Source organism: Sorex fumeus, unplaced genomic scaffold (genome assembly GCF_029834395.1).
Source record: "Sorex fumeus unplaced genomic scaffold, SorFum_2.1 ptg000052l, whole genome shotgun sequence".
NCBI lineage: Eukaryota > Metazoa > Chordata > Mammalia > Eulipotyphla > Soricidae > Sorex > Sorex fumeus.
In genome coordinates this window covers 313,149-339,544 of record NW_026606109.1, presented here as the reverse complement: position 1 = coordinate 339,544, position 26,396 = coordinate 313,149, and the positions used below count along the sequence as shown (strand labels likewise).

The 26,396-nt window shown below is 48.3% G+C and overlaps 1 protein-coding gene across 5 annotated transcripts in view; it reads left to right on the top strand.

Annotated features, from left to right (window-relative positions):
- The window catches only part of FAM120B (family with sequence similarity 120 member B), a 53,439-nt gene that overhangs the window by 5,436 nt on the left and 21,607 nt on the right, over positions 1-26,396 (top strand). For 3 of the 5 annotated variants that reach the window (XM_056124911.1, XM_056124908.1, XM_056124912.1), the window contains exons 1-5: positions 6,140-6,237; positions 7,137-8,431; positions 15,847-16,027; positions 18,721-18,822; positions 21,301-21,473. In XM_056124911.1, coding sequence (XP_055980886.1) covers positions 7,157-8,431; positions 15,847-16,027; positions 18,721-18,822; positions 21,301-21,473 — 1,731 coding nt within the window. In that variant the 5' untranslated portion in view covers positions 6,140-6,237; positions 7,137-7,156. Of the gene's footprint in view, positions 1-6,139; positions 6,264-7,136; positions 8,432-15,846; positions 16,028-18,720; positions 18,823-21,300; positions 21,474-26,396 lie in introns of those variants that run through there. The other 2 variants (XM_056124909.1, XM_056124910.1) reach the window with 2 other exon arrangements.

The window sequence follows — 26,396 nt, the reverse complement described above, 5'->3', positions numbered from 1 at the left end:
ACTCATTTTGCTTAGCATGATACTTTCCATGTAGTACCACTTGTATGGAAATTTCCTGACTTCATCTTTTCTAACAGCTACAACAGTACTCCATTGTGTAGATGTACCAAAGTTTCTTTAACCAGTCATCTGTTTTTTTTTTTTTCCAGATTATAGCTATTGTAAACAGTGTTGCAATGAACAAACAAGTGCAGACTATACTTTTTGCCTCTCTGGGATATATTCCCAGGAGTGGTATTGCTGGGTCAAATGGGAGCTCAATTTCTAATATTTTGAGAATTGTCCATACTGTTTTCCAAAAGGGCTGAACCAGTCGGCATTCCCACCAGTAGTGAAGGAGGGTCCCTTTCTCCCCACATCCACGCCAACAGCGGTTGCTTTTATTTCTTTTGAATGTGGGCCAGTCTCTGTGGTGTGAGATCATATCTCATTGTTGTTTTGATCTGCATCTCCCTGATGATTAATGATGTAAAGCATTTTCTCATGTACCTTTTAGCCATTCCGATTTCTTCTTTGAGAAAGTTTCTGTTCATTTTGTTGCCCCATTTTTTGGAGTTGGATGTTTTCTTCTGTGGAGTTTAACCAGTATTTTGTATATCCTGGATATCAACCCCTTGTCAGATGTGTATTCGGTGAATATCCTTTCCCATTCTGTAGACTGTCTTTGTATTTTGGTCACTGTTTCTTTGGAGGTGCAGAAGCTTCTTAGTTTAAGATAGTCCCATTTGTCTATCTCTGTTTTCACTTGCTTGACCAGTGGCATGACTCTTTGGCGTGACATTAGCTTCAATGTCACGTAGGGTTTTGCCAACTTTGTCTTCAATATACCTTATGGATTCCGGTCTGATGTTGAGGTCTTTAATCCATTTTGATCTTACTTTTGTACATGGTGTTAGGCAGAGATCTGAGCCCATTTTTTTTTGGCCTGGAGCTGTCCAGGTTCGCCAGCACAATTTGTTAAAGAGGCTTTCCTTGCTCCACTTCACATTTCTTGCTCCCTTATCAAAGATTAGATGATCGTATGTTTGGGGGGAGATGTCAATATATTCAACCCTGTTCCATTGGTCTGCAGCTCTGCCTTTGTTCCAGTACCATGCTGTTTTAATTATTACTGCTTTGTAGTAGAGTTTGAAGTTAGGGAGGTTGATTCCTCCCATTTCTTTTTCCCAAGAATTGCTTTAGCTATTCGTGGGGGCTTATTGTTCCATATGAATTTCAGGAGTGTTTGCTCCATTTCTTTGAAGAATGTCATGGGTATCCTTATAGGGATCACATTGAATTTGTACAATATTTGGGAAGTATTGCCATTTTGACAATGTTAATTCTCCTGATCCATGAGCAGGGGATATCTTTCCATTTTCTCATGTCCTCTTTTATTTCCTGAAGTAGCGTTTTGTAGTTTTTTTTGTACAGGTCCTTTACTTCCTTAGTTAAGCTGATTCCTAGGTACTTGATTTTCTGGAGCACAATTGTAAATGGGATTTTTTTCATGTCACTTTCTTCTCTCTCACTATTTGCGTATAGGAAAACCACGGACTTTTGGGTATTGATTTTATAGCCTGCAACTTTATTATACAAGTCTAATGTTTCTAGGAGTTTCTTGGTACAGGTTTTAGGGTTCTCTAAGTGTAGTATCATATCATCTGTGAATAGTGAGAGCTTGATTCTTCCTTTCCTACCTGAATGCCCTTAATATCTTTTTCTTGCCTAACTGCTATTGCGAGTACTTCCAGTACTATATTGAATGGCAGTGGAGAGAGTGGGCATCCTTGTCTCATCCCTGATCTTTGAGGGAAGGTTCTCAGTTTTTCCCCATTGAGGATGATGCTTGCTGTAGGCTTGTGGTAGATGGCTTTAACTATATTGAGGAAAGTCCCCTCTGTCCCCATTTTGGCGAGGGTTTTCATTGTAAACGGGTGCTGGATCTTGTCAAATCATTTCTCTGCATCTGTTGATATGATGGATTATGTTGATTGATTTCCGAATGTTAAACCATCCTTATATCCCCGGGATGAATCCCACTTGGTCATGGCATATGATCTTTTTGATGAGTTGTTGAATTCTATTTGCTAGTATTATGTTGAGAATCTTCGCATCCATGTTCATCAGGAATATCGGCCTGTAGTTTCCTTTTCTTGTGGTGTCTTTGTTTCCTTTTGGTCTTAGAGAGATATGGGCTTCATAAAAACATTGGGAGAGTTTCTGTTTCTTCAATTTTCTGGAAAAGCTTGAGAAGAACCGGCAATAGGTCCTCTTTAAATGTTTGGAAAAATTCGCTAGTGAATCCATCTGGACCTGGGCTTTTGTTTTTGGAAAGACTTTTGATTACAGTTTCAATTTTCTTGATGTTAATAGGTCTATTCAGGTACTCTAGATCTTCTTGATTCAGCCTTGGGAGATTATAGGAATCCAGGAATTCATCCATTTCTTCTAGATTCTCTTGTTTCGTGGCATGCAGTCTTTCAAAGTAGTCTCTGATGATCTTTTGAATTTCTTTGGTTTCTGTTGTGATATCCCCCTTCTCATTTCTGATTGGGTTTATTAGGCTTCTCTCTCTCTCTCTCTCTCTCTCTCTCTCTCTCTCTCTCTCTCTCTCTCTCTCTTTGTGCGTCTTGCTAGTGGTTTATCTATCTTATTAATTTTTTCGAAGAACCAGCTCTCTTGCTTTCATTGATCTTTCGGATTGTTTTTTTGGTTTCCATGTCATTGATTTCTGCTCTAAGTTTTATGATCTCTTTCCTTCTGCCTGATTTGGGCTCCTTTTGTTGATCCTTTTCTAAGATCTTGAGTTGTGAAGTCAAGTTGCTTATGTGGGCCCTTTCTCCCTTCCTGAGAAATGCTTGCAGAGCTATAGATTTTCCCCGTAACACTGCTTTAGCTGCATCCCATAGGTTCTGGAAGCTTGTGTCTTCATTCTCATTTGCTTCCAAGTATCTTTTGATTTTGTCCTAGACTTACTTCCTGACCCACTCGTTGTTCAACATTGAGTTGTTTAATTTCCAGGTGTTTGATTTGGTTCTCCGTGTCTGTGTGTGATTAACTTCTATTCTCAGTGCATCGTGGTCTGAAAAGATTGTTGATACTATTTCTATCTTCCTGATTCTATTAAGGTATGTTTTGTGTCCTAGCATATGGTCTATTTTGGAAAATGTTCGTGTGCACTGCAGAAGAATGTGTATTTTTTATTTTTTGGGGTGTAAAGCCCTGTATAGGTCTATAAGCTCTCTCTCTTCTATTTCTTCTTTCAGAGCCAGTGTTTCCTTGCTGAGTTTTGTTCTTGTTGATCTACCCAGAGGTGATAAGGTGATGTTGAAATCTCCGGCTACTATTGTGTTGCTAGCAATGTCCTCCTTAAAATCTGTTAGCAGCTGTTTTAAATATTTAGCTGTTCCCTCATTAGGTATGTATACATTTAAGAGTGTGGTTTCTTCCTGTTGTATATATCCCTTGATGAATAGAAAATAGCCTTTGCTGTCCCTTCTAATCTTTTTCAACCTGAAATTGATGTTGTCGGATACTAGTATGGCCACCCCAGCTTTTTTTGAGGGAGCTGTTTGCTTGCAGGATTGTTTTCCATCCTTTAACTTTGAGTCTGTGTTTGTTCTGACTGTTGAGATGAGTTTCTTGCAGGCAGCAGAATGTTGGGTTCTGTCTCTGAATCCATTTTGCCACTCTGTGTCTCTTAATTGGTGAATTTAGACCATTGACGTTGAGAGGGATTATTATTATGGGGTTTTGTGTCATCTTTCTGTAAGGGTCTGTTGTGCTTGTAGGGTTTGTCTTGTCTTATAGTAGCCCTTTTAACTCTACTTTTAGGTTTGGTTTTGAGTCTATGACGTTCCTGGGCTGCTGTTTATCTAGAAAATAGTGTACTGTTCCTTCAAGTTTGAGTGAAAGTTTAGCTGGATAGAGTATTCTTAGTGAAGTGTTCATTTCAGTGAGTTTTTTCACTATATCCCACCATTGCCTTCGGGCTTGGAGGGTTTCCTCTGATAGGTCTGCTGTGAATCTAAGGGATGCTCCTTTGTATGTGATTTCCTTCTTTGACCATGCTGCTTGCAGTATTGTGTCTCTATCTGTGGCATCCATCATTCTAACTTTGATATGTCTTGGAGTGTTTTTGTTAGGGTCTCTTTTAGCTGACACCCTTCGGGAATCTGAATGACTGCATTGTACAGCTCTGGTAATTTATCAGCAATGATTTGTTTAACCATGGCTTTTTCATTGGGATTATTTCCCTGACCTTCTGGTACTCCAGTGATTCTAATGTTGTTCCTCATGGAATCATCTCCTAGGACTCTTGATTCACTCTAGAGCTATTTTGAGGTCTCTTGCCATTGTTTGCTATTGCCTGTTGGCTTGGTGCAACTGATCTTCCAGCTCACTGACTCTGTCTTCACCTGTGGTCATTCTACTGTTGAGGGCACAGTCTGAGTTTTTTTTAATTTCATCTACAGGATCTTTTATTCGTGACATTTCTGTGCATAGTTTTCCAATTTCTACTCTCATTTCTTCCCGTAATTTCTCGATTGTTTCTCTCATGTTACTGGATATCTATCTGACTGTTTGATTGAGTTTATTGAACATCTTCATGACTTCATATCTGAATTCTTTCTCAGAGAGGTCCTTTAGGTGAGTAGCACCTACTGAGGCTTCTGGACTCTTTTCATCATCCTCCCCACGTGGTGGGGATTTGCGTTGTTTCTTCATGTTGGTGTGGAGGTATGGGGACTGAGATGTTACACTAGATTTCTTGGTATGTATGATTAAGCTACCTGCGTCTCCCACAGCCACAGGCCCGAAATTAAGCCACGCCCATTTCTACTGAAGCTATGCCCACTTTGAAAAGGCCGCACCCCCACGGGTACCAGGTGTGTGGGGGGGAGTAATAGCTGGGAGGGGAAGAAGACCGGCACAGCATTGGGGATGAAGAGGAAGAAGCTCAGGAATGCTGTCGTCCCAGGGTCTTAGAGGATGCCTGGGCGCTTGCGCGGAGAAAGCCAAGTTCCAGGTTCGAATACTGGCAGATTAACTGACCTGGGAGGGGAAGAAGACCGACAGAGCATTGGGGACGAACAGGAAGAGGCTCAGGGATTCTGTCATCCCAGGGTCCTAGAGGACGCCTGGGGTGCTTGTGCAGAGAAAGCCAAATCCGGGTTTGAATACTGGCGGATTAGCTGACCTGGGAGGGGAAGAAGATCGGCACAGCATTGGGGACGAAGAGCTCTCAGATTTTTTTTTGCAAAGAATATCATGACTTTGGGGGTGGGGTAACGGCTGTTGTGTACTGGAGGTTGAGTGGGCTGGTGCATGTCTGCACCCGAACCCCTGAACACTCCCGGGCCTCTTGGGCATGACTTTGTTATTATTTTCTTTAAATTATTTTTGGTTTGGAGCCACATTTGGCAATGCTCATGGCTTACTCTTGGCTCCGAGCTCAGGGATCGCTCTTGGCGGGGCCCGGGAGCCACATGGAGAGCTGGAAGTCGAGCCTGGGTTGACCATGTGCAACGCAAGCGCTTTCCCTCGGCTACTGCTCCAGCCTGGACATGACTATTCTTTGAATCAGGAAAAGAGCTTATTTTTCGCAGTAGTGTGGGGCAGATATTAATGACTTGGAGCTTTTAGCCCGTGTCCTTCCTTCACTCTGTTGAAGGAGGCCTCTTAAGTTTCGCTTTTTTAGGCAGGCGGGGGCTTGGGTGGGAAGGAAGCTTAAGATGCCACCCCAGGGCCTGCGTGCTGGTGCTCTCCTCCTGGGGCTGTGTCTCTGCAGCTGACCCTGAGGCAGTCTGTTGGGGGAGGTGTGTTTGGCGAGTTCTCGCCCCTCCTGAACTCCAAGTGTCTCAGGCCTGTTGGGAATCCTGAAGGTAGATATTCCAGCAACTTCCTCTGGAGCCTTCCTGTGGCTGTTGGGCTATAGGGGAGAAGGCAGCCTTTCTGGGAGGGAGATCCACCCCTGCTCCTGAGAGGGTCTGTCTGCATGGAGGCTGATGGCCTAAGTCCCCCTGCCAGCTGCCTGAGGGGGCCGAGATTCAACCTGGTCCCTTTGTCCCCAGTTGGAACCTATAAATTTAATGGTTCCCAGTTTCTCTTATAATCTTATAAAGCCCTTTGCTTTCCTGTTTGTTTTCACTCACAGATACTTGTTGGCCCTCCCAGGCTAGACTTCGTGGCTTGTGATTGCTGCTGGCAGACTGGATTTGGGCAGAAGGACTCCTGCCTCATCAGACAGACGTGGTGAGGGTCTTCAGGGTAAGCCGCAGGTAGAGTGCGTGAAAAGGTATGGGCATTCTGACCTGCCCCCGGGCCCTGTGGCTGTGCAATAAACTCTGCACTGCTCTGAGTAGTAAAAGGCTTAAAAAAACAGAAAAAAAATCAAAGAATGCTGTGCATTTTCTTTCTTTTTTTTTTTTTTTTTTTTGCTTTTTGGGTCACACCCAGCGATGCTCAGGGGTTACTCCTGGCTTTGCACTCAGGAATCACTCCTGGCAGTGCTTGGGGGACCATATGGGATGCTGGGAATCAAACCCGGGTCGGCCGCGTGCAAGGCAAAATGCCCTATCCACTGTACTATTGCTCCATCCCCTGTGCATTTTCATTTAAGCATTTTGTGTCACAGCAAACAATTCCCTTTCAGAGCTGCTCCCTGCTCTGAAAATGCTGAGATGCTGCAGGGTACCTCTTCCCCCACCACTCACAAGTTCCCGAATCTTGCCAAAACCACCCAAACCTTCCTTTGTAAATGTTGTAGAGTAACTCTCCTGAGGTAATTTGTGATTTGGAATGTGAGAGCTTGGCAGTATGAAAGACAGTGGAAGCAGCACGTGTTTAGTTAAGGTAGTGAGTCCTCATTGTCAGGTGAGGAAGGAAGAAAACATTTGAATAAAATAAAGCAGAGGCCAGCCTGGCTCTTGTAAAGTGAGGAGAGTATTTCAAGAAACACGGTGTTGTCACTTGCAGTTTTAGACAGAAAATAAAGAAAACAAGTGCCTTTTCATTTGATCGCAAGTGTGGCGCATGGCCTGACCTCTGGGTACCTGGTGGCCCAGAACATGGTCACACCTTCATCAGTACACGCATCATGGTGGGTACGAGACTGTCTCTGAAATTATTTCCTGTCGGTTGTTTTCTTGCAGGCCCCTGCTAGTGCTCCGTGATGGGCGTGAGAGGTCTGCAGGGATTCGTGGGCAGCACGTGCCCACATATATGCACAGTGGTGAACTTCAGAGAGCTGGCAGAGCACCACCGTAGCAGGCACCCTGGCTGCCCCCCGACCATCGTGGTGGATGCCATGTGCTGCCTCCGGTACTGGTACACGCCTGAGTCCTGGATCTGTGGTGGCCAGTGGAGAGAATACTACTCTGCTCTGAGGGAGTTTGTGAGGACTTTCACTGCTGTCGGCATCAAACTGATTTTCTTCTTTGACGGCATGGTAGAGCAAGATAAGAGAGAGGAATGGGTGAAGCGGAGACTCAAGAATAACAGGGAGATAGCTCGGATTTTCCATTACATCAGGTCTCACAGGCAGCAGCCCGGCAGAAATATGTTCTTCATACCCTCAGGACTGGCCATATTCACACGGTTCGCTTTGAAGTCTCTGGGTCAGGAGACGCTGTGCTCGCTGCAGGAGGCTGACTATGAGGTGGCGTCCTATGGCCTCCAGAATAACTGCCTGGGTATTCTCGGGGAGGACACCGACTACTTGATCTATGACACCTGCCCCTACTTCTCCATCAGCGAGCTGTCCCTGGACACTCTGGAGACGGTCATGCTCTGCAGAGACAAGCTCTGCGAGAGCCTGGCCCTGCGCCGGACCGACCTTCCTCTGCTGGCCTGCCTGCTCGGCAACGACATCGTCCCTGAAGGCGTGTTCGAGAGCTTCCGCTACCGATGCCTGTCTTCCTACACGGCGGTCCGTGAGGACGTCGACCGCAGAGGCAGCGTCATCTTGGCGGTGGCAGACCACATCGCTCAAGTTCTCCATCTGCACCAGGGCGAGAAAAAGCTGGAAGAGATGCTTCCACTGGGACAGAACAAAGCTCTTTTTTATAAGGGACTGGCATCTTATCTTTTGCCGGGGCAGGAATCCCCATGGCTTTTCCAAAAACCTGAAGATGTGATAACTTTGGGCAAAGAGGTAGTCCCCTTGTACGCACACCCAGAGTCCAGCAAGCAGGAAAGCTCTGAGTGCCACCGGCAAGAAGTGCCCATGTGTGTGGGTTCTGGATGCAGTCAGGGTTCCTTGGGAGCAGTCTCTGAGCCTCAGCAAGAAGTTTCTCTGCCTGTGTACTCTGAATCCAAGCAAGAATCACCTTTAGATGCAGAACCTGAGTTTGGGCTAGAAGCTGAAACTAAACATGAAGACTTTGTGAGTATGGAGCTTGAGAGCCAGCCCCGAGTCACCATGGTGTCAGACCCTGAAATCTTAAAGGTATGTTGATGGGTCCACTCAAATCTACCATGACTGGAAATGTGTTCGTAGCTGTACTTGTCAGCGAGCGCTCACTGCCTGCGGCCGTGTGTGGTGGGGAGGAGCCTGGGAGTTGGGTGAGGATGTGTGACACATCAAGAAGGCAATTTCTAACCAAAGGAAAGAGCTCTAGAAGATCAAAAGCGATAGATTGTTGTGGGGCCAGGGGTGTCTAAAGAGAAGTTTTCAGTAGAGGTGGAATCAGAGCCAGGTCTGAAATTCACTTTGAATTGGCCAACCCAGGGGTGAGGCTGGAATCTGGTGTTCACTTTTGAATGTGGGTCACTGGGGGGCAGAGTGGTAGAGGAGTTGGCTGGAGCTTGGGGTATGAAGAGAAAGATTTGGAAAAGGTAATGTAGTCAGGCTTGGAGACTGTTAAATGTTACACAAGGGTTTTGAACTTAATTCTGACATTCATATAGAACCTTTCACTTTTTTTTTTTCCCCAGTGGAGGGCTGCCAATCGTCCATATTGTATTTGGTTCTGTTGTAGGTAAATTCTTTATCTCATTAACCCTCCTAACAGCCCCTTGAGACAGGCAGCATTTTTGTGTTATGGATGAGATGGTCCAGGGACTTCACAAATCGGTTTGAAACCAAACTTCTGTCCCTCAGACAACCCTTGTGGTGTCCCACATTGGCGACTGAGCGTGCAGCCAGCACAGTGCTGGTGCTCTCTGCCCTTCCTCATCATCACTCACTTCAGGTCTCGTTCCCGTCTGCTTCCTGGTCCCGAGTCTGGGCTTCTGTGTGTGGATGGCAGGACGGCGGCACACTCTGCGTGGCTTCCTGGACAGCTCTCCTCATCCTTGCTCACACATTCTTGCTCTGGTGCCCCTGGCGGTGACTTTGTGACCCACCCCTCGCCCTCCTCTCAGAGCCCTTTGGGTGGCAGGACAAGCTTCTCTTTCTCACCACAAACCCTTTGTGCTGGCTTCTTGAATATTTAGTGGGCTGTTCCCTATCTTTATTCTTTAGTTTTTGGGGTCATATACAGTGGTGCTCGGGGTTGCTCCTGATACCATAGATTTGCAATGCCGAGGCCCAGGCTAGAGTTGGCCAAGCACTGCCCGGTACCTCATCAGCTAGTATTACTATTTCTCCGACCCTCTTAGACCTTGGTTTGTTTTGCTTGGGGGCCACCCAGTGATGCTCAGGGCTGATTCCTGACTCTGTCCTCAGGGATTAATCCTGGGGATACTCAGGGGACCCTGTGGGATGCCAGGGATTAAACCCTGCTCAGCCACATGCAAGGCCAATGTCCTCCTCGCTGTGCTAGTGCCCTGGTCCATCTTAGATCTTCAGTGTCTGTGGTGTGTTCCCGCACACACTTACATGACTTTTCCTGTCTTAGAAAGGCTTGGAAAGATGAATCTCTTCCTCTGTCACATTGGAGCCAGTCCACTAACGTTGATACAAAATTACAGTGGGAAAATAGAACCCAGTATGTGCTTTAAGAGTAACAGATGAATGGGGCTGGAGCGATAGCACAGCAGGACGCGGCCAACCCAGGTTCAATTCCCAGCATCCCATATGGTCCTCTGAGCACTGCCAGCAGTAATTCCTGAGTGCATGAGCCAGGAGTAACCCCTGAAGCATCGCTCGGTGTGACCCAAAAAGCAGGAAAAAAAAAGAGTTACAGATGAAAAAGTATTAGTTATTCTACCTGGAAATGTTTTTAAGTTCTTCATAGAGGAAATTATGGGTTATAAATCTGGGAAAGGGTAGAATTGTGGGAAGTGTTGCAGTAAGTACTGCATTGGACAAAGGCCCATGTAGAAGTGAGGAGACTCAGTGCTCGGAGTGTGGAAATGAACAGGAGTGTAGAGATTGGACCGAGAGACCTTGATGGACCTCACTGGGATCCCCACAGTGCCAGAACCGCGCCCATCCCAGGCCCTGTGTGACTCTGTGTTTGTCGTTACTGTCACTCACTGTTCCAGTCATCGCCGCTCTGCCGTGACGTGCCATGTCTAGGGTGAGTAATGTTGTCTGCACCCTTGGGGCCTCAGTGCGAGAGGGATGTGTGACACCAGCCTGGTGCTCAGCCACCACGTCTGCCCTGCCTCTGCCTCTGCTGACGCAGTGTTCTCAGGGACTCCGGATAATGCACAACCCCGTTCCAGACCCTCCCTCCCGCCCAACCCCTCCTCAGTCGCTGTCTCTGTGACCGATGTCCGTGTCTTCTCTGGTTTGCACTTGGTCCACAAGTCCTCTCGCAGTGGGGCTGTGCTAGCACGGGCTGACACCAGCACGTCCCTGGGTGGGAAGCAGGGTTGCCCCTGAGTTCCCTGCAAGGGTAGTTCTGATGTGGTACCTGCATTTGAGAGGGTTGGCACTACCTCCACTACCCAGCCGCCACCACACTCCAGGATGCTTTCCGGACACATCATAAGACACTAAATACCCATCTTCTGGAATTGTCGTACCATATTTGATAGGGTTCAAATATGGTAACACTTACGAGGGCGATTAGAGGTCGCCCCAAAAACCTCTCTCCCTCTCGGAAAGACTGGCAAGCTACCGAGAGTATTCCGCCCGCACGGAAGAGCCTGGCAAGCTATCCCTTGTGTATTCTATATGCCAAAACCAGTAATTACAACGGGTCTCATTCACCTGACCCTGAAGGCTTCACCGACATGGCAGCACTGAGAAGGATGAGAAAGGAGAGGCCAATAAAATCTCAAGGCCGAACTAGGCTGCCACAACGAAGGAAGACAAAAATCGTCTGTACTTTCAATGCACGTACGCTAGCATCAGATGCATCCATCGAGGATCTGATGGTACAAGCACGAATGATCAAGTACAACATCATTGGTCTGACCGAGACAAGAAGGCACGAATCTCACCATGCCGTTTTCGACACTAGAGAAGAATTGTTCCTCGGAACATGCAATAAAAGAGGTGTTGGAGGCGTCGGTGTCCTTGTCAACACAAACTTGGGCATGAGCATTGATTCATTCCAATGCCTAACAACCTGAATCGGACGTCTACATTTGAATAGATGTGGCTCACTGCCGGCAGTTTCTATCTTCGTTGTCTACGCACCAACATCTCATTATGATGAAAGAGAAATTGAGAAGTTCTACATGGAGCTGGAGAAGTTCTATGAAGAAGACCATACCTTCTACAAGATCATTGTGGGTGATTTTAATGCCAAGATAGGACCGAGAAGATCAGCTGAAGAACTTCACATCGGGACCCATGGCCTAGAATGGAGCAAACAGGGTGAGAGACTGTCTGAGTTCATCATGTCGACCAAGACCATCCATGGTAACTCACAGTTCCAGAAGGCAGAATCTAAACATTGGACATGGGAGTCTCCCGGTGGACGATTCCACAACGAAATAGACCACATCATATTCAACCGACAGTTTTGCCTTACTGATGTCGCTGTTGTCCCAAAATTCCGAACAGGATCGGACCACCGTCTCCTTCGTGCAAAATTCTACTTCACAGAGCGGGGAGAAAGGGCTGCAAAGTTTAAAAAGAGAACTGCCAGAAGGACCACCAACTGGGAGCTCTTTGGCACTATTGCGGCAACATGGGAAGATGCCATTGTTGACAACATTGACGAGGAATACGATCGACTGGTTCAGCACCTCCATGATTGTGCGAGGAATGCCAAGAGAGAGATAGCCACAAAAAAACGCCTGTCCTCGAAAACTCTGGAGCTTATTCGCCAATGTGGTTTGGCGCATGCCTCAGGCAACCGCAAGCTAATGTCCGAGCTCGCAAAGCAGTGCAGAGATGCGATCAAGGAAGACCTCAAAGAGAGAAGAGCAGAAATGCTGGGAAAAGTATTCGTAACGCCCACCTGTCCTTCACCAACTACAAGACCAAGATGACTGCCCTCCAACGTCCTGATGGATCTATCACATCCTCCAGAACGGCACTGGAGAAGATTATCACATCCTCCAGAACGGCAATGGAGAGATTATCCATGACTTCTACTCAAATCTCTTCGATAGCCATGTCCACTTGCCGACATACCAAATTCCACAGGATGGGTATGTCATTCCCAACGTTCTCCCTTCCAAAATCCGACACGCCATTTCGTCAGTAAAGAAGCAAACAACACCCGGCCCAGACAAGATCAGACCTGAACTCCTGAAGAACCTGCTGTCAGTACTCATCAATACACTGGCTCGGCTCTTCACACGCTACCTGTCTGAATGCAAGGTTCCATCCCAATGGAAAACCAGCAGGACCGTACTACTGTTTAAGAAGGGAGACATCCATGACATTGGCAACTATCGCCTGATCTGCCTATTGTCTGTCATCTACAAGTTGTTCACTCGAGTCATCCTAAATAGGATTAGCAGAACACTAGATGAAGGACAACCATGCGAGCAAGCCGGGTTCTGCAAAGGATTCAGCACCATCGACCATATCCATACGATAACCAAGCTCATTGAGGTTTCTCAGGAGTTCAAGATGCCGCTCTGTTTAACGTTCATTGATTTAAAGAAGGTCTTTGATTCTGTTGAGACGGAAGTGGTCATTGAAGCCCTAGCCAATCAGGGCATTCAAGCCCAATACATCAAGATCCTCCATGAGCTGTATTGCGGATTCACTACCAGGATCTCACCATTCTACAAAGAAGTAATCATTGATGTCAAGAGAGGGGTTTGGCAGGGTGATACCATTTCGCCGAAACTCTTCAGTGCCGCCCTCGAGAACATCATGCGATGACTGGAATGGAAAGGAATGGGAGTGAAGATAGATGGTCGGCAACTACACCACCTCCGCTTTGCTGATGACATTGTTTTAATGACACCAGACATCAGCCAAGTGGCACAAATGCTGGCCGACTTTGACCGTGAGTGTGTAAAGGTAGGACTACAGCTGAATCTTACGAAGACAATGTTTATGAGAAACAGCCTCGTTCCTGATGCCCCATTCGCTCTCAACGGAACGACCATCTCCAAATGCAACAGCTATGTGTACCTAGGTCGAGAAGTCAACATGACAAATGACCTGGCATCCAAGCTGCGCAGGAGGAAGAGAACAACTTGAAGCGCAAGAACGTCGAAGAAATAGCTAAGTGGACGAAGAACCTCTGGCTCTGGGCACATCTCTTCAATTCCACTGTTCTTCCTGCATTAATATGTGCCTCAGAGTCCTGGGCCCTACGTAAAAAAGATGAGAATGCTATTCGGGTCTCCCAAAGAGGAATTGAAAGAGCTATGCTTGGAATATCACATTTCATGAGAGAAAGAATCCGGATTTCTGACATCCATCGATGATCAAGAATCAGGGACGCTCTCTCGTTTGCCAAGGTGTCAAAAATCAGATGGGCTGGTCACGTAATGAGATTTAAAGACGACCACTGGATTAGAGCTGTTATCGACTGGATTCCACGGGATGTCAAAAGACCGCGTGGCCGCCCACCTACCAGATGGTCAGACTTCTTCATCAAGATCATGAACGATCGGTTTGAGGCTCTTCATGTTCCCAGAATGAACAGATGCCATTGGGCTACATTGGCACGCGACAGGGACGAATGGAGACGTTACTGGCACCCGCTCGAGCAAATCAACGACTAACGGGAAGTTAAGTGATTAAGTGGACATCTAGGTTAATCCCGTGTCCTAGCTATGGGGTGCATGTGACCTTTTGAATGAATGTGTCTGTCTTGGGGAGCACTGTGGTCTTTGTTGGTTCGTATCCAGTAATAACCTTAAAACCCTTTTAAAGTTCTTCTAACGTTGAAGCCACAAGTCTTGCCTTGGAAATGGGTATTTTGTCAGGTATCTGGCATAAAGTAGTTAACACTGCCTTACATGCTTTCCATATATTGACTCCGTGTATTAGTAGGTCTGTGAATTTGGCACTTGTTTAAAACTTTCATATATGAAGGAACTGGGAAGCATCAATTAAGATTCAAGTCCAGAAATGAATTAGCATGAACAGGACAACTGACCTGTGTTTAAATATGAAAAACTCTGATGCAATTTTTGATGCTTAGAATTAGCCCCGTAGTCATTTTGTTTGGGGTCCACACCCAGCCCTATGCTGGGGGCTGGGGGGGTGGGGGGGATGGACATGGGCTGCTCCTGCTCCTGCTCCTGGCAGTGACAGAGATTGACCCTGCCCTCAGCTTCCAGCATCTTCCAGCCCCTAATACAACATTTCAAAAATGCCGTTAGTGGTCAGCTCTCTTTGGATTTATATTTTCAGGAGTAAGTAGATGAGTTTATTCCTGTACAAATGAGAAGTACTCGTCATAGGAAGCTAAGTCCTATGTACGTTGGGGCAGGAGAGATAGTACGGTGGGTAAAGCAAGTTCGATCCCCAGCACCACATTTGGTCCCCTGAGCCCTGCTAGGAGTGATCCCTGAGCACAGAGCTAGGGGAAAGTTCTGAGCACAGCTGGGTGTGGCCCCCAGACCCAAATCAGAAAAGACACTTTGGTTATTTGAGGCCTTTGATGGTAACTCGTTAATAAATAGATGAGAAAGTGGTGTTAACTTGAATCATGCATCTCATTATCTGCTGTGAGTAACGCCTTGCCGACATTGCAAAACAGAAAGAGATGTGAGCTCGTGGGAAGTCACTGAGCAAGCTTTTGTAGACCAGGAGGAGTGTGCAGATGATAGGGGCCGCAGAGGAGGGGCCACAGTCTGTACACCAATAGGGGCCGCAGAGGAGGGGCCACAGTCGGTAGACCAGTAGGGGCCACAGGTGAGGGGGCCACAGTCTGTAGACCAATAGGGGCCGCAGATGAGGGGCCACAGTCCATATACCAGTAGGGGCCGCAGATGAGGTCCACTGCTATGGACTGGAGTCTGTGGAGCTGGTGTATTCAATGGGGAAGGTGGCCCGGTTGGTGACCCTGGGGAGAAAAGGGCCCAGTGGGAGGGACTGGGTGAGAAGATGGGAGGTGCTGAGATCCCTGAGTGCCTGGCAGGTGGGAGGGTGGAGGTGTGGCTTGGGGGCGGGGCGGCTGTGCTGGAGGCGAGGTGAGGTTCAGGCAGCCGTTGCCCCTGAGGCCTGCTCGGGAAGGGTGTGGGGAGGCTGGTATCAGTGTTTCAAGGAGGGTAGATTTGGGGTGTCAGTGGTGTGGAGGGTGAGCTGGAGCAAGCAGCAGGCAGGCTGAGGGGCGACGGCCACTCTCGGAGCGGTGAGGCGTGCAAGTCTGTGAGTCAGTCGGGGGCGCCGCCGGTCCGGTCTGAGGGCAGCCTTCCCCTTGAGCGCGGTGGGCCAGGGTCCGCACCCTGTTCCCCTGAGCACAGCCACAGTGATGGTGACTTCAGAGCCAGGACTCAGCCCTGAGTGCCCACAGACAAAGGGCCATGTGGGATGGAGCCGTTGGCTCTAAGGAGGTTCTTGTCCCTCTCCGGGGAGAATGAGCTGTGTTTCCCCCCGAGCAGGTTGCGCGAACACAGCACGTGCAGGCAGAGAGCTACCTGGTGTACAACGTGATGACGAGCGGGGAGATTGAGTGCAGCAACACCCTGGAGGACGCCCTGGACCAGGCGCTGCCCAGCCAGGCCTTCGTGTACCGCCCCGTGAGGCAACGCGTGTACTCGCTGCTCCTGGGCCACAGCGCTGGTGAGTGCCCGCGCCCCCGCACAGCCGCCCCTGGGTGCTAGTGTGATCCTCTGCTTTCTGGTGACCTTTTTTTTTTTCTGAAAAATGTTTAAGATTTCATCACCCTTATGTTTACGCATTTCGCTCCTCCTCCTCTGTTTTCTGTTGTTGGGATTACGCAGATGGAGGGTCAGCTCCAGGCCGACACTGTTTCCGTCGTCTGACCTGCCGTGTCTCTCACTGGACCCTTTCGCCCTTTTCTCCGCCCTCTTGCAGAGACCCTTTCCTGGCCCCTTCCCTCAGCTGGTCTCTGTATGAGCCCCATCCCCCAACCCCCTGCTTAACTGTCACCTTAACTGTGTGCAGGCTGTCCCTTTATATTGGCCTTTGCTTACTGACTTTGCTTTTAAAACCATCCTTGTGAACAAAAGAGACTTTTCTGTTACTTTGGCTGTTGAACCACACCTAGCAGTGTTCAGGGCTCACTCCTGGCCCTGCCCTTAGGAGCCACTCCTGGTGGTGCTTGGGGGACCTTATGTGGTGATGGGGATTGAACTTGGGCCAGGCACATGCATCCAAGTGCCCTACCCACTGAACTCTTTCTGGCCCGAGGACTTTAATTTTCCTGAGTAGGCCGTGTTTCCAATCAGTCCTTCAGGCCCCTAAAATCTAAACCTTCCAAATTAAAAAACTAATCCTCCCAAATTCCTTTTTTTGCCTATAGAAATAAATTCCTCTTGCAGGCCCCTTATGCTTTCGTCCCGAGCTCACCACCGTCTGATCGGTGCATGTATTTAGGTGATCGTTTTGATGCCTTCCTCTGTCTGCATCGGTTACAGGACTAGTTGGTGGGGACCGTTACGGCAGCCTTTCGCTGCTTTGGGCAGAGCAGTGGTGTGAGTGAGTTAGGTCTGTTTGGAGTACGTTCAGCCCAATGCCTTTTCAGGTGTGTTTGCCTTTACCAAGGCATCCAGGTCTCGTGACCGTTTCACACACTAGTGGGACCCACTCGGTGAGCAGTTGTCACAAGGCCAGATCTCTGGCAGGTGGGAGCCCCTCTAAGTGAGACTTAAAATGACTGAGCTGAGTCCCTGAGCTGAGTCTGGTTCTCTAACCTGCACAGCCATGGGCACCACCAGTCCCAGAAGTGAAGCTCTAGGTCACAGACACTGAATTGGTGTTTTGATGCTGAAGGTCCCTAGCTGTAGTGTATGGACAGTTGGAATACAGGTGTTTTGGTTAACCACCGTACTCTCTTCTGAAGGAAGCACCGCCCTTCCCTCTGCTGGTGCTGTTGTGGTGGTGGTTGTGAGGCCTCTTGTGCTTACTGGGGTTGTGCTTCAGGCCGTGGTGCTCATGGGAGCCCCAGTAGCTAGACTTAGGGGCCGTGGTGCTCTCTCAAGCTGTACTTGTTGCTCACGGGAGCTGTGGTCTTTGGTTGCTGTGCTGGCACACACCCAGCTGCCAAGCAGCCAAAGCTCATGAGCAGTGCAGGAATCTCAGCAGAACTGCCAGGGGAGAGAGGAGACAGAGACAGAGAGAGATAGACTGACAGAGACAGAGAGACAAAGAAAGACAGACTGAGACAGAGTGAGACAGAGAGAGAGAAAGAGGAGAAAGAGAGCGGGAGAGACCAAGAGAGAGATGGAGAGTCAGAGACAGAGTGGGAGAGGCAGAGACAAAGCGATCAGGAGACAGGGACTGAGCCAGAGACAGAGATAGACAGAGACAGAGAGAGACCTAAAGGCAGAGAGAGAAAGAGACAGAGAGAAATCAAGGGACAGAAAAAGGCCAAGACAGATTCTGAGGCCGAGAGACAGAGGTTGAGAGACAGAAAGAGATGGAGACAGAGAGACTAAGACAGAGGCTGAGAGGCAGAGGGAGACAGACATAGATTGAGGGAGACAGAGAGCAGAGATGAGGAGCACCTTCTCAGGAGAACCAGGAAACCGCGGGTCTTGGTTATCTTGGGGCTCACAGTTGGTAGTGGGGGCCCTGGACACAGGAGGTAGCTTGGAAAGGGACAGGGTGCCTTAGGGGCCCTCAGGGGAGATCTTGTCCGCCAGGGAGCAGACCCTGGCTGGGACCCAGAGAAAAGAGGAAGCTACCCTGCCCTGGGCAGGGAAGTGGGCCAGGTGGCCCCGTGGGCAGGTGGGCAGGCCAGTGGCCAGGGCCCTGGGGCCAGCATGGAGCAGAGCTCAGTGTGGCTGCTGGTGTGCCCTGAGGAACTGAGCTTGGGCAGGACAGGGCCCAGGGAAGCAGCACCCTGGACTCTGCCTGGTCTTCATCTCTCAGAGGGTCTCTAAAACACAGAAAACCCTACGTGAGGGTGGGGAGACACTGAGACCAGGGACCGGGAGCTTGACCGGGGCCCACAGTGGAGAGTGGCCAATGGAGAGAATCCCCTGGAGAGAAGCAGGGCAGCCTGGGCACTTGCACTTGACCTACAGTGCTGGTGACTGGACAGGTGCAAAAGGGGCTCATTCCCACAGGGCTCCCTGGGGTCTCGGGATGGGAGACTCTCCATGTTGACCGGACTGCCCAGGTCACCTGCCCTCCCCGCACCCCAGGGGCCATTGCTCCTGTTGAAATGAGTGACTCGGGTCACTCTGGTCTGGGGTTGGCATTTGCTGCGCTCCTGGCTGAGCTGGTTGCAGTCCTGTTGGCAAAGAGAGACTGACCGTCACCATGACTGAGTCTCTGTGTCCACCCAGATGGCGCTGATGCCTGCCCCACCGTCAAGGAGTGGTTTGTGTATGCTGGGAACCCCCTGCAGCAGCCGGACCTCGTCAGGCCACTGCAGCTGAACATGCCAGGTAGGCTCCCGGTGCCACCACTCGTCTGCCTCTGGGTGGCCAGCCGGGTGTTGTGTGGAGGCCTGCTTTCCCAGCGCTGGCTTTGCTCACGGCGTGGCCCATAGTGCCCGTGACATCACGGCAAGACCTGTGATACCTGTGACATCACCGCAAGGCCTGCGGTATCTGTGATGTCACAGCATGGCGCTCAGTGCACAGGATGTCAGTGTGGCCTGCGGTACCTGTGATGTCACCATAAGGCCTGTGACATCACAACGTAGCCCGTGGTGCCCATGACATCACAGCGTGTCCCGTGGTGCCTGTGATATCACAGAATGGCCCCGCGGTGCCTGTGATGCTGACCTCTTTGCTCTCTCCTGTTGCTCCTCTTACCTTTTCTAAATAACACTACTTCACAAAAAACAACAGCAGCAAAACCGTTGTGTTTCCAGAGCTGCACACGTGCTGGTCTTCGTTTCCTGGCTGGTGTAGGAGAATGTCTGACATGGTCTTAAAGCAGCAGAGTGATGGGGCTGGCAGCAGGGGGTGGGGGGGAGGGGGCAGGGCTCCGTGAAGGCCTCTCCCTGGGGAGAGTCAGGCTCTGATTTTCTGCTGGATCAGAAACCGCTGGTACATTTTGATGAGCTGGAAAGGGAAGACCACAGACGGCTACTTGAACTGAGGAAAGGAGCTTTCTTTTTAGGAGAGGTATCTTGAAACAGAATCACAAGGGAGGGGAAAATACTGGCCTAAGAGGTGGAATAAATCTTTCCATTGAGTTTTCAGTCTCGGAAAAAAAAAACATGAATCAGTTCAATTAGCTTAATCAATGGCTGAATAATTAGCAGTACAATCCTACATTACATTTTTTTTTAATCTTGATTGTAAAGGATAGTGCTTACTGAGAGGCAGGTGTGCTCTCCAGTTTATTAGAAGATGCTTTCAGAATTTCTGACACTTCATTTTTATACACAGCATATCTTTTCGTGGTACCAGGAATCAATCATAGGACTTTCCACATACAAGTCAAGTCAGCGATCTTACCAGCAGCCCACATTGTCTGCCCTGCTCTTCATGACCTCAGGAGAATATTTGAGTTATGAGCATTATGAATTTGTTCTATAGACCATGAAATATGGTAATAAAATGCCAGGGCCAAATAGTTACCAGAGACTTTCTGGGCCTTCCAGAAGCATCCCGTGGCACTATTGTGACACTTCAGACTGCCTCTCAGTCGGGAGTGTGCTTCCGGTGACACCTCAGACTGCATGCCAGTCGGTGCTCTGCGTCCAGTCTGTTCCCTGTCCCCATGTCTCCCTCCCCTCCAACCACCACATATGACCTACAGCCTATGGTCTGTCTGGAAATGGGTTCTGAACAGTTATTGTGGATGATTTAGGCGAGACTCTCTGGTTAATGCTTATGTTAGAATAATACAAAATGGAGGATTTTAAGACAGGAAAAGACTCTAAATGATTTCTGCACCAAAAGGGTTGTGAACTGTGCAGTTTCTTCTGCCCTGTTGAATGAGCAAAGGTACATAAAAATAAACATTCTTGGGGCTGGAGCAACAGCACAGCAGGTAGGGCATTTGCCTTGCATCTGGCTGACCCGAGTTCGATTCCCAGCATCCCATATGGTCCCCCGAGCACTGCTAGGAGTAATTCCTGAGTGCAGAGTCAGGAGTAACCCCTGAGCATTTCCAGGTGTGACCCAAAAAGCAAAAAAAAAGTAAAACATTCTTACTGGCATATTTTATTCAAGAAACATTTCTATACATGGAACTCTGTTGTAGTATATATGCATAACCTATCTCTCACACATGTGATCCATTCATAGTCATACATTCATACATTATTTTATATCCATATTCTACATTTGTAATGTATCACGTATATATACATGGTATATTCAGACATACGCACACCCATAACATACAGCTATATCTGCGTACATATCAGATACACATAGCATGCATATATCACTTATATAGCACTTATGCATTCATTTGCATACACATGTATATAGAGCTGATATATTCATAAGACATGCACACATTCATGATTACATTTATGTTCTGTAGTTATATATGTAAATACTTATGCATACATTTATTGCACACGTAGACATTTATTATATATGCATAAGGTACTCATATGCACATATTCACACATATTTATAATGTCGCATACACAGTCATCACCTAGTAAGCCATGGGGGATTGTTTCTAAGTTCCCCTGAAGATGCCAACATCCTCGATTGCTCAAGTCCCTTCTATAAAGACATACAGGAGGTAAGACTCTTGACTTGGGCTGCTTCGACCCAACCCTACTTCCAGTCCTCCATACCACATTGCACGGAACATCATGAGGGGAGGGTTCACTCCTTAGCACAAAGCTGAAAACAGCCCCTAGTACCACAACCATGGGGTGTGGCCTGACCGCCGTGTGTGTGTGTGTGTGTGTGTGTGTGTGTGACTGAGCTCTTTTTTCTAATTAGGAGGAACACCTAGTTTGAAACGCTTGTGGCTGAACCAAGAGCCTGAAGTACAAGCCCAGCGCTTGGATGCTCTGCTGGCCTGTTTCGACCTGTCGTCCGCTAGAGAGGAGCTGCAGGAGGTGGAAGACCCCTTTAAAGCACTCTGCTGCCTCTTGACCTACCTGTTTGTGCAGGTAACCTTGGCTCCGGCTCAAGCCTTTGCAGTCACTCCCTATCTTGCCCCCAAGAAGTGGCATTTCTCTGGGGCATGGCCGTGGACCAGTCCTTGGCAGCACCTTCCCAATATCCTTTTCCTGCCCCGTGAGAGCGCCGTTCTCAGACTAAATAGTGGTTCTGTGTGTCCTACATCGGAGTCCCCCCAGCGGAGGGGGTGGGGCGTAGTACAGTGGCAGGAGGAGTCCTGTGATTTTTCAGTCTCTGACCACGGAGTACCGCCTTGTCACTGCGCAGGCGCTGGAGCAGGTCGGCACTCCCTCACCCACTCCTGCTGGACCCGAGTGTGAGTGTCCGGGACACTGGTCTCGCCTTCTGCTCACACCTCTCCCAGTTACAGAACACGGAGCAGCACCAGCTCCTCGTCACGTTTTCATTCAGTGAGGTGGACAGTTTAGTTCTCGTTAGTCTTTTACTTCATTTTTGTATGAAAATCAGGCAAATGAAAGATGAATCTTTTATATAGTTTTCCACATACATAAAGGATTTAAACCCACTTTTCCCCTTCGGCCTTGTTGCCATAAAAAAGATTATTTTGCTCTTGCCATGACAGTGATAACAAGAAACCCTTTGCAGTCAGGTGTGTGCTGGCCCAGGGGACTGTCACTGCTCCATGGCCTCTTGTCTTCCGTCTCTGTTTTTGACACGACCAGCAGGGGCTCGTTTGCCCAGTAAAGGATGTTCTTTTTCAGTTTTTGGGACTTGATTTCACTGCAGGTTGCTGATTACTTGGTGAAACTCACTTCGAATGTGTAGTCTCACCGGAGGGTCTCCTACTGACTGCCTCTTTCTGAATGTCTCTGTGACTCTGCCCATTTGCAGCTTTTTGGGTTTCCAGTTAAGCAAGTCTTGGAGATTTGTTGTTTCAAACTTACATGTACTGAGTTAACTTTGGCTTTTGCATTATTTTGTGTAGAAAGTGTTTTGCATAGGACCTAAAAAAGTTTAAGTTAAAGAATGATATTTAAGTATAAAAATAAGTTTATTTCAACATGTTACGCCCGCATCTTTAGATTTGGTTGTTTGCCTCCTGGTGACTCTGGCTAAAGTTGAGCAGTGGGAAATGGGCAGTGATAGGTGACCAAGAACGTTTATTCTCCTGTAAAATGAGTGTTTCCTTTCCAGTGTTGTATGTGCACAGACTAGCAGCACTATAGTCTAGGAACACTCCTGGGACAGACATCGGGGCACTTTCCCACAGGAGAGGGTCGTATCCTGCCTGCTGTGTATCGCTCCTGCTCATGAGCACAGGGAAGCAGTGGGACAGACAATCAGTAAAGCACAGAAAGCGGTGGGGCAGAAGTGAGAACGCTGCAGGCAAGCAGTGACGACTCAGAGCATGGTAGGTGAAATGTAACACTCAGAGGGTGGCCTCAGCAAGCAGGGTGACAGCAGCTGAGGACGAAATCTCTGAACTCCAAGAGGAGATGCAGGAAACCTCTAGAAAACAGCGGAAGACGGAAAAGTGAAAGAAATGGGCAGCAACCATTGAACTCTTGATGGGATGCGTCAAGAGAGACAGCATAAGAACCATCGGTGTCCCCGAGCATGGGAAGGTGATTTTGATGGAGATCTGCAAATCAACTTCACAGCCTTGAAATCAGTTTTGCAAGAAGCACTAAACGAGCTTCTCTAGCTTGCACAAGAGTCTGGGGGACAAGAGCAGTTAGGATAAAGAAGGGATCAGTATGACAATAATAGTTGGAAATGATCATTTTGGACAGGAACTGAATGTTAAAAGCCTGATAACCTCTCAGTATCTGTATTGCAAATGATGAAAGAGAGAGGGTGAGGGAGAGAGAGAGGGGAGAGGAGCCCACCACAGAGAGTGATGGGGGAGAGTGGGAGCATTGTTGGTGGTGAATGTGCACTGGTGAAGGGACGGGTGTTCGAATATTCACTTAATCATTTAACTTCCTGTTAGTCGTCGATTTGCTCGAGCGGGCGCCAGTAACGTCTCCATTTGTCCCTGTCACGTGCTAGTGTAGCCCAATGGCATCTGTTCGCTCTGGGAACATGAGGAGCCTCAAACCGATCGTTCATAATTTTGACGAAGAAATCTGACCATCTGGTAGGTGGGCGGCCACACGGTCTTTTGACATACTGTGGAATCCAGTCGGTAACAGCTCTAGTCCAGCGGTCGTCTTTAAATCTCATTATGTGACCAGCCCATCTGATTTTTGACACCTTGGCAAATGAGACAGCGTCCCTGATTCTTGATCGTCTGTGGATGTCGGAACTCCGGATTCTTTCTCTCATTTGAGTGAAACGTGATATTCCAAGCATAGCTCTTTCTATTCTTCTTTGGGAGACCTGAATAGCGTTCTCATCTTGTTTGCGTAGGGCCCAGGTCTCTGAGGCATGTGTTAATGCAGGAAGAACAGTGGAATCAAAGAGATGTGCCCGGAGCCGGAGGTTTTTCGTCCTCTTAGCTATTTCTTCGACGTTCTTGAAAGCATTCCAAACCGCTCTCTTCCTCCTGCGCAGCTCGGGTGCCAGGTCATTTGTCATGTTGACTTCTCGACCTAGGTACACATAGCTGTTACATTCGGAGGTGGTCGTTCTCTTGAGAGCAAATGGGGCATCAGGAACGAGGCTGTTTCTCATAAACATTGTCTTCGTAAGATTCAGCTGTAGTCCTACCTTTCCACACTCACGGTCAAAGTCGGCCAGCATTTGTGCCGCTTGGCTGATGTTTGGTGTTATTAAAACAATGTCATCAGCAAAGCGGAGGTGGTGTAGTTGCCGACCATCTATCTTCACTCCCATTCCTTTCCATTCCAGTCATCGCATGATGTTCTCGAGGGTGGCACTGAAGAGTTTTGGTGAAATGGTATCACCCTGCCGCACCCCTCTCTTGACATCAACGATCACTTCTTTGTAGAATGGTGAGATCCTGGTAGTGAATCCGCAATACAGCTCACGGAGGATCCTGATGTATTGGGCTTGAATGCCCTGATTGGCTAGGGCTTCAATGACCGCTTCCGTCTCAACAGAATCAAAGGCCTTCTTTAAATCAATGAACGTTAAACAGAGCGGCATCTTGAACTCCCGAGAAACCTCAATAAGTTTGGTTATCATGTGGATATGGTCAATGATGCTGAATCCTTTGCAGAACCCGGCTTGCTCGCATGGTTGTCCTTCATCTAGTGTTCTGCCAATCCTATTTAGGATGACTCGAGTGAACAACTTGTAGATGACAGACAATAGGCAGATCGGGCGATAGTTGCCAATGTCATGGATGCCTCCCTTCTTAAACAGTAGTATGGTCCTGCTGGTTTTCCATTGGGACGGAACCTTGCATTCAGACAGGTAGCGAGTGAAGAGCCGAGCCAGTGTATTGATGAGTACTGACAGCAGGTTCTTCAGGTGTTCAGGTCTGACCTTGTCTGGGCTGGGTGCTGTTTGTTTCTTTACCGACGAAATGGCGTGTCGGATTTCGGAAGGGAGAATGTTGGGAACGACATATCCATCCTGTGGAATTTGGTATGTCGGCAAGTGGACATGCCTATCGAAGAGATTTGAGTAGAAGTCATGGATAATCTTCTCCATTGCCATTCTGGAGGATGTGGTGGATCCATCAGGACGTCAGAGGGCAGTCATCTTGGTCTTGTAGTTGGCGAAGGACAGGCGGGCGTTACGAATACTTTTCCTGGCTTCTGCCGCATCTACCAGTACCTTTGAGGTCTTCCTTGATCACATCTCTGCACTGCTTTGCGAGCTCGGACATTAGCTTGCGGTTGCCTGAGGCATGCGCCAAACCACGCTGGCGAATTAGCTCCAGAGTTTTCGAAGATAGGCGATTTTTTGTGGCTATCTCTCTCGGCGTTCCTCGCACATTCATGGAGGTGCTGAACCAGTCGATCATATTCCTCGTCAATGTTGTCAACAATGGCATCTTCCCATGTTGCCGCAATAGTACCAAAGAGTTCCCAGCTGGTGGTCTGGTTTTGAAGTGCAATAGAGTGATCTGAGGGATAAAGAAGGATTTGTTTTACACAGCGGGTAGGGCGTTCGCCTTACAAGTGGCCAACATGGCCGACCCGAGTTCGATTCCTCCGCCCCTCTCGGAGAGCCCGGCAAGCTACCGAGAGTATTCGATATGCCAGACACAGTAACAACAAAGTCTCCAATGGAGACGTTACTGGGCCCGCTCGAGCAAATCGACGATCAACGGGAGGGCCTTTACCTTTACCTTTTTTATATATATATATATATATATATACATATATATATATATGCCGGAAAACAATCTTACAGGCAAACAATGCCCCCCAGTAGGCCAGGCCAGGGAGGCCATACTGATATCGGACAGCATAGACTTCAGATAGTCAAAAGCTGTAAGGAACAGGAATGGCCATTTCTTAATGGTCGAGGGATCGCTGCATCTAGAACTCACATTCCTAGTCACCCATGCACGCAGGGTGCACCATGGAAGAGTGAACAGCTGCTGACGGGCACCAAGGAAGGTGCTGGCACCAAGACAGCAGGAGGAGGAGGAGGACTCAGTCAGCTAGACAAAACTCAGCCAGTAAATACAGCATGAAGGAGGCAACGAGAGGGCCGGCAGACACATACGGCCTCTCCACCCCAGCCGAGTCCCCATCCTCCTCCTGGGCACCTGGGCCGTTCTCCAGGACAGACCACATGCCGGTCATGAAACCTGTCTCCATGAGACCAAGAAGACAGAAATTGTGTCAACTACCCTCTCAGAACAGGATGCTTTGGAAATGGAAGTACATCACAGAAACAGCGGGACTCAAACACTTGGAAATTTAAAAAAAATAAGGACTTTCTGAGTCAAAAAAAAAATTATGGTTATAGCCATTTTTTTAAAAAAAGAAAGAAACATGGCAAGGTAACAACTAGTGACAAGGCTGCAT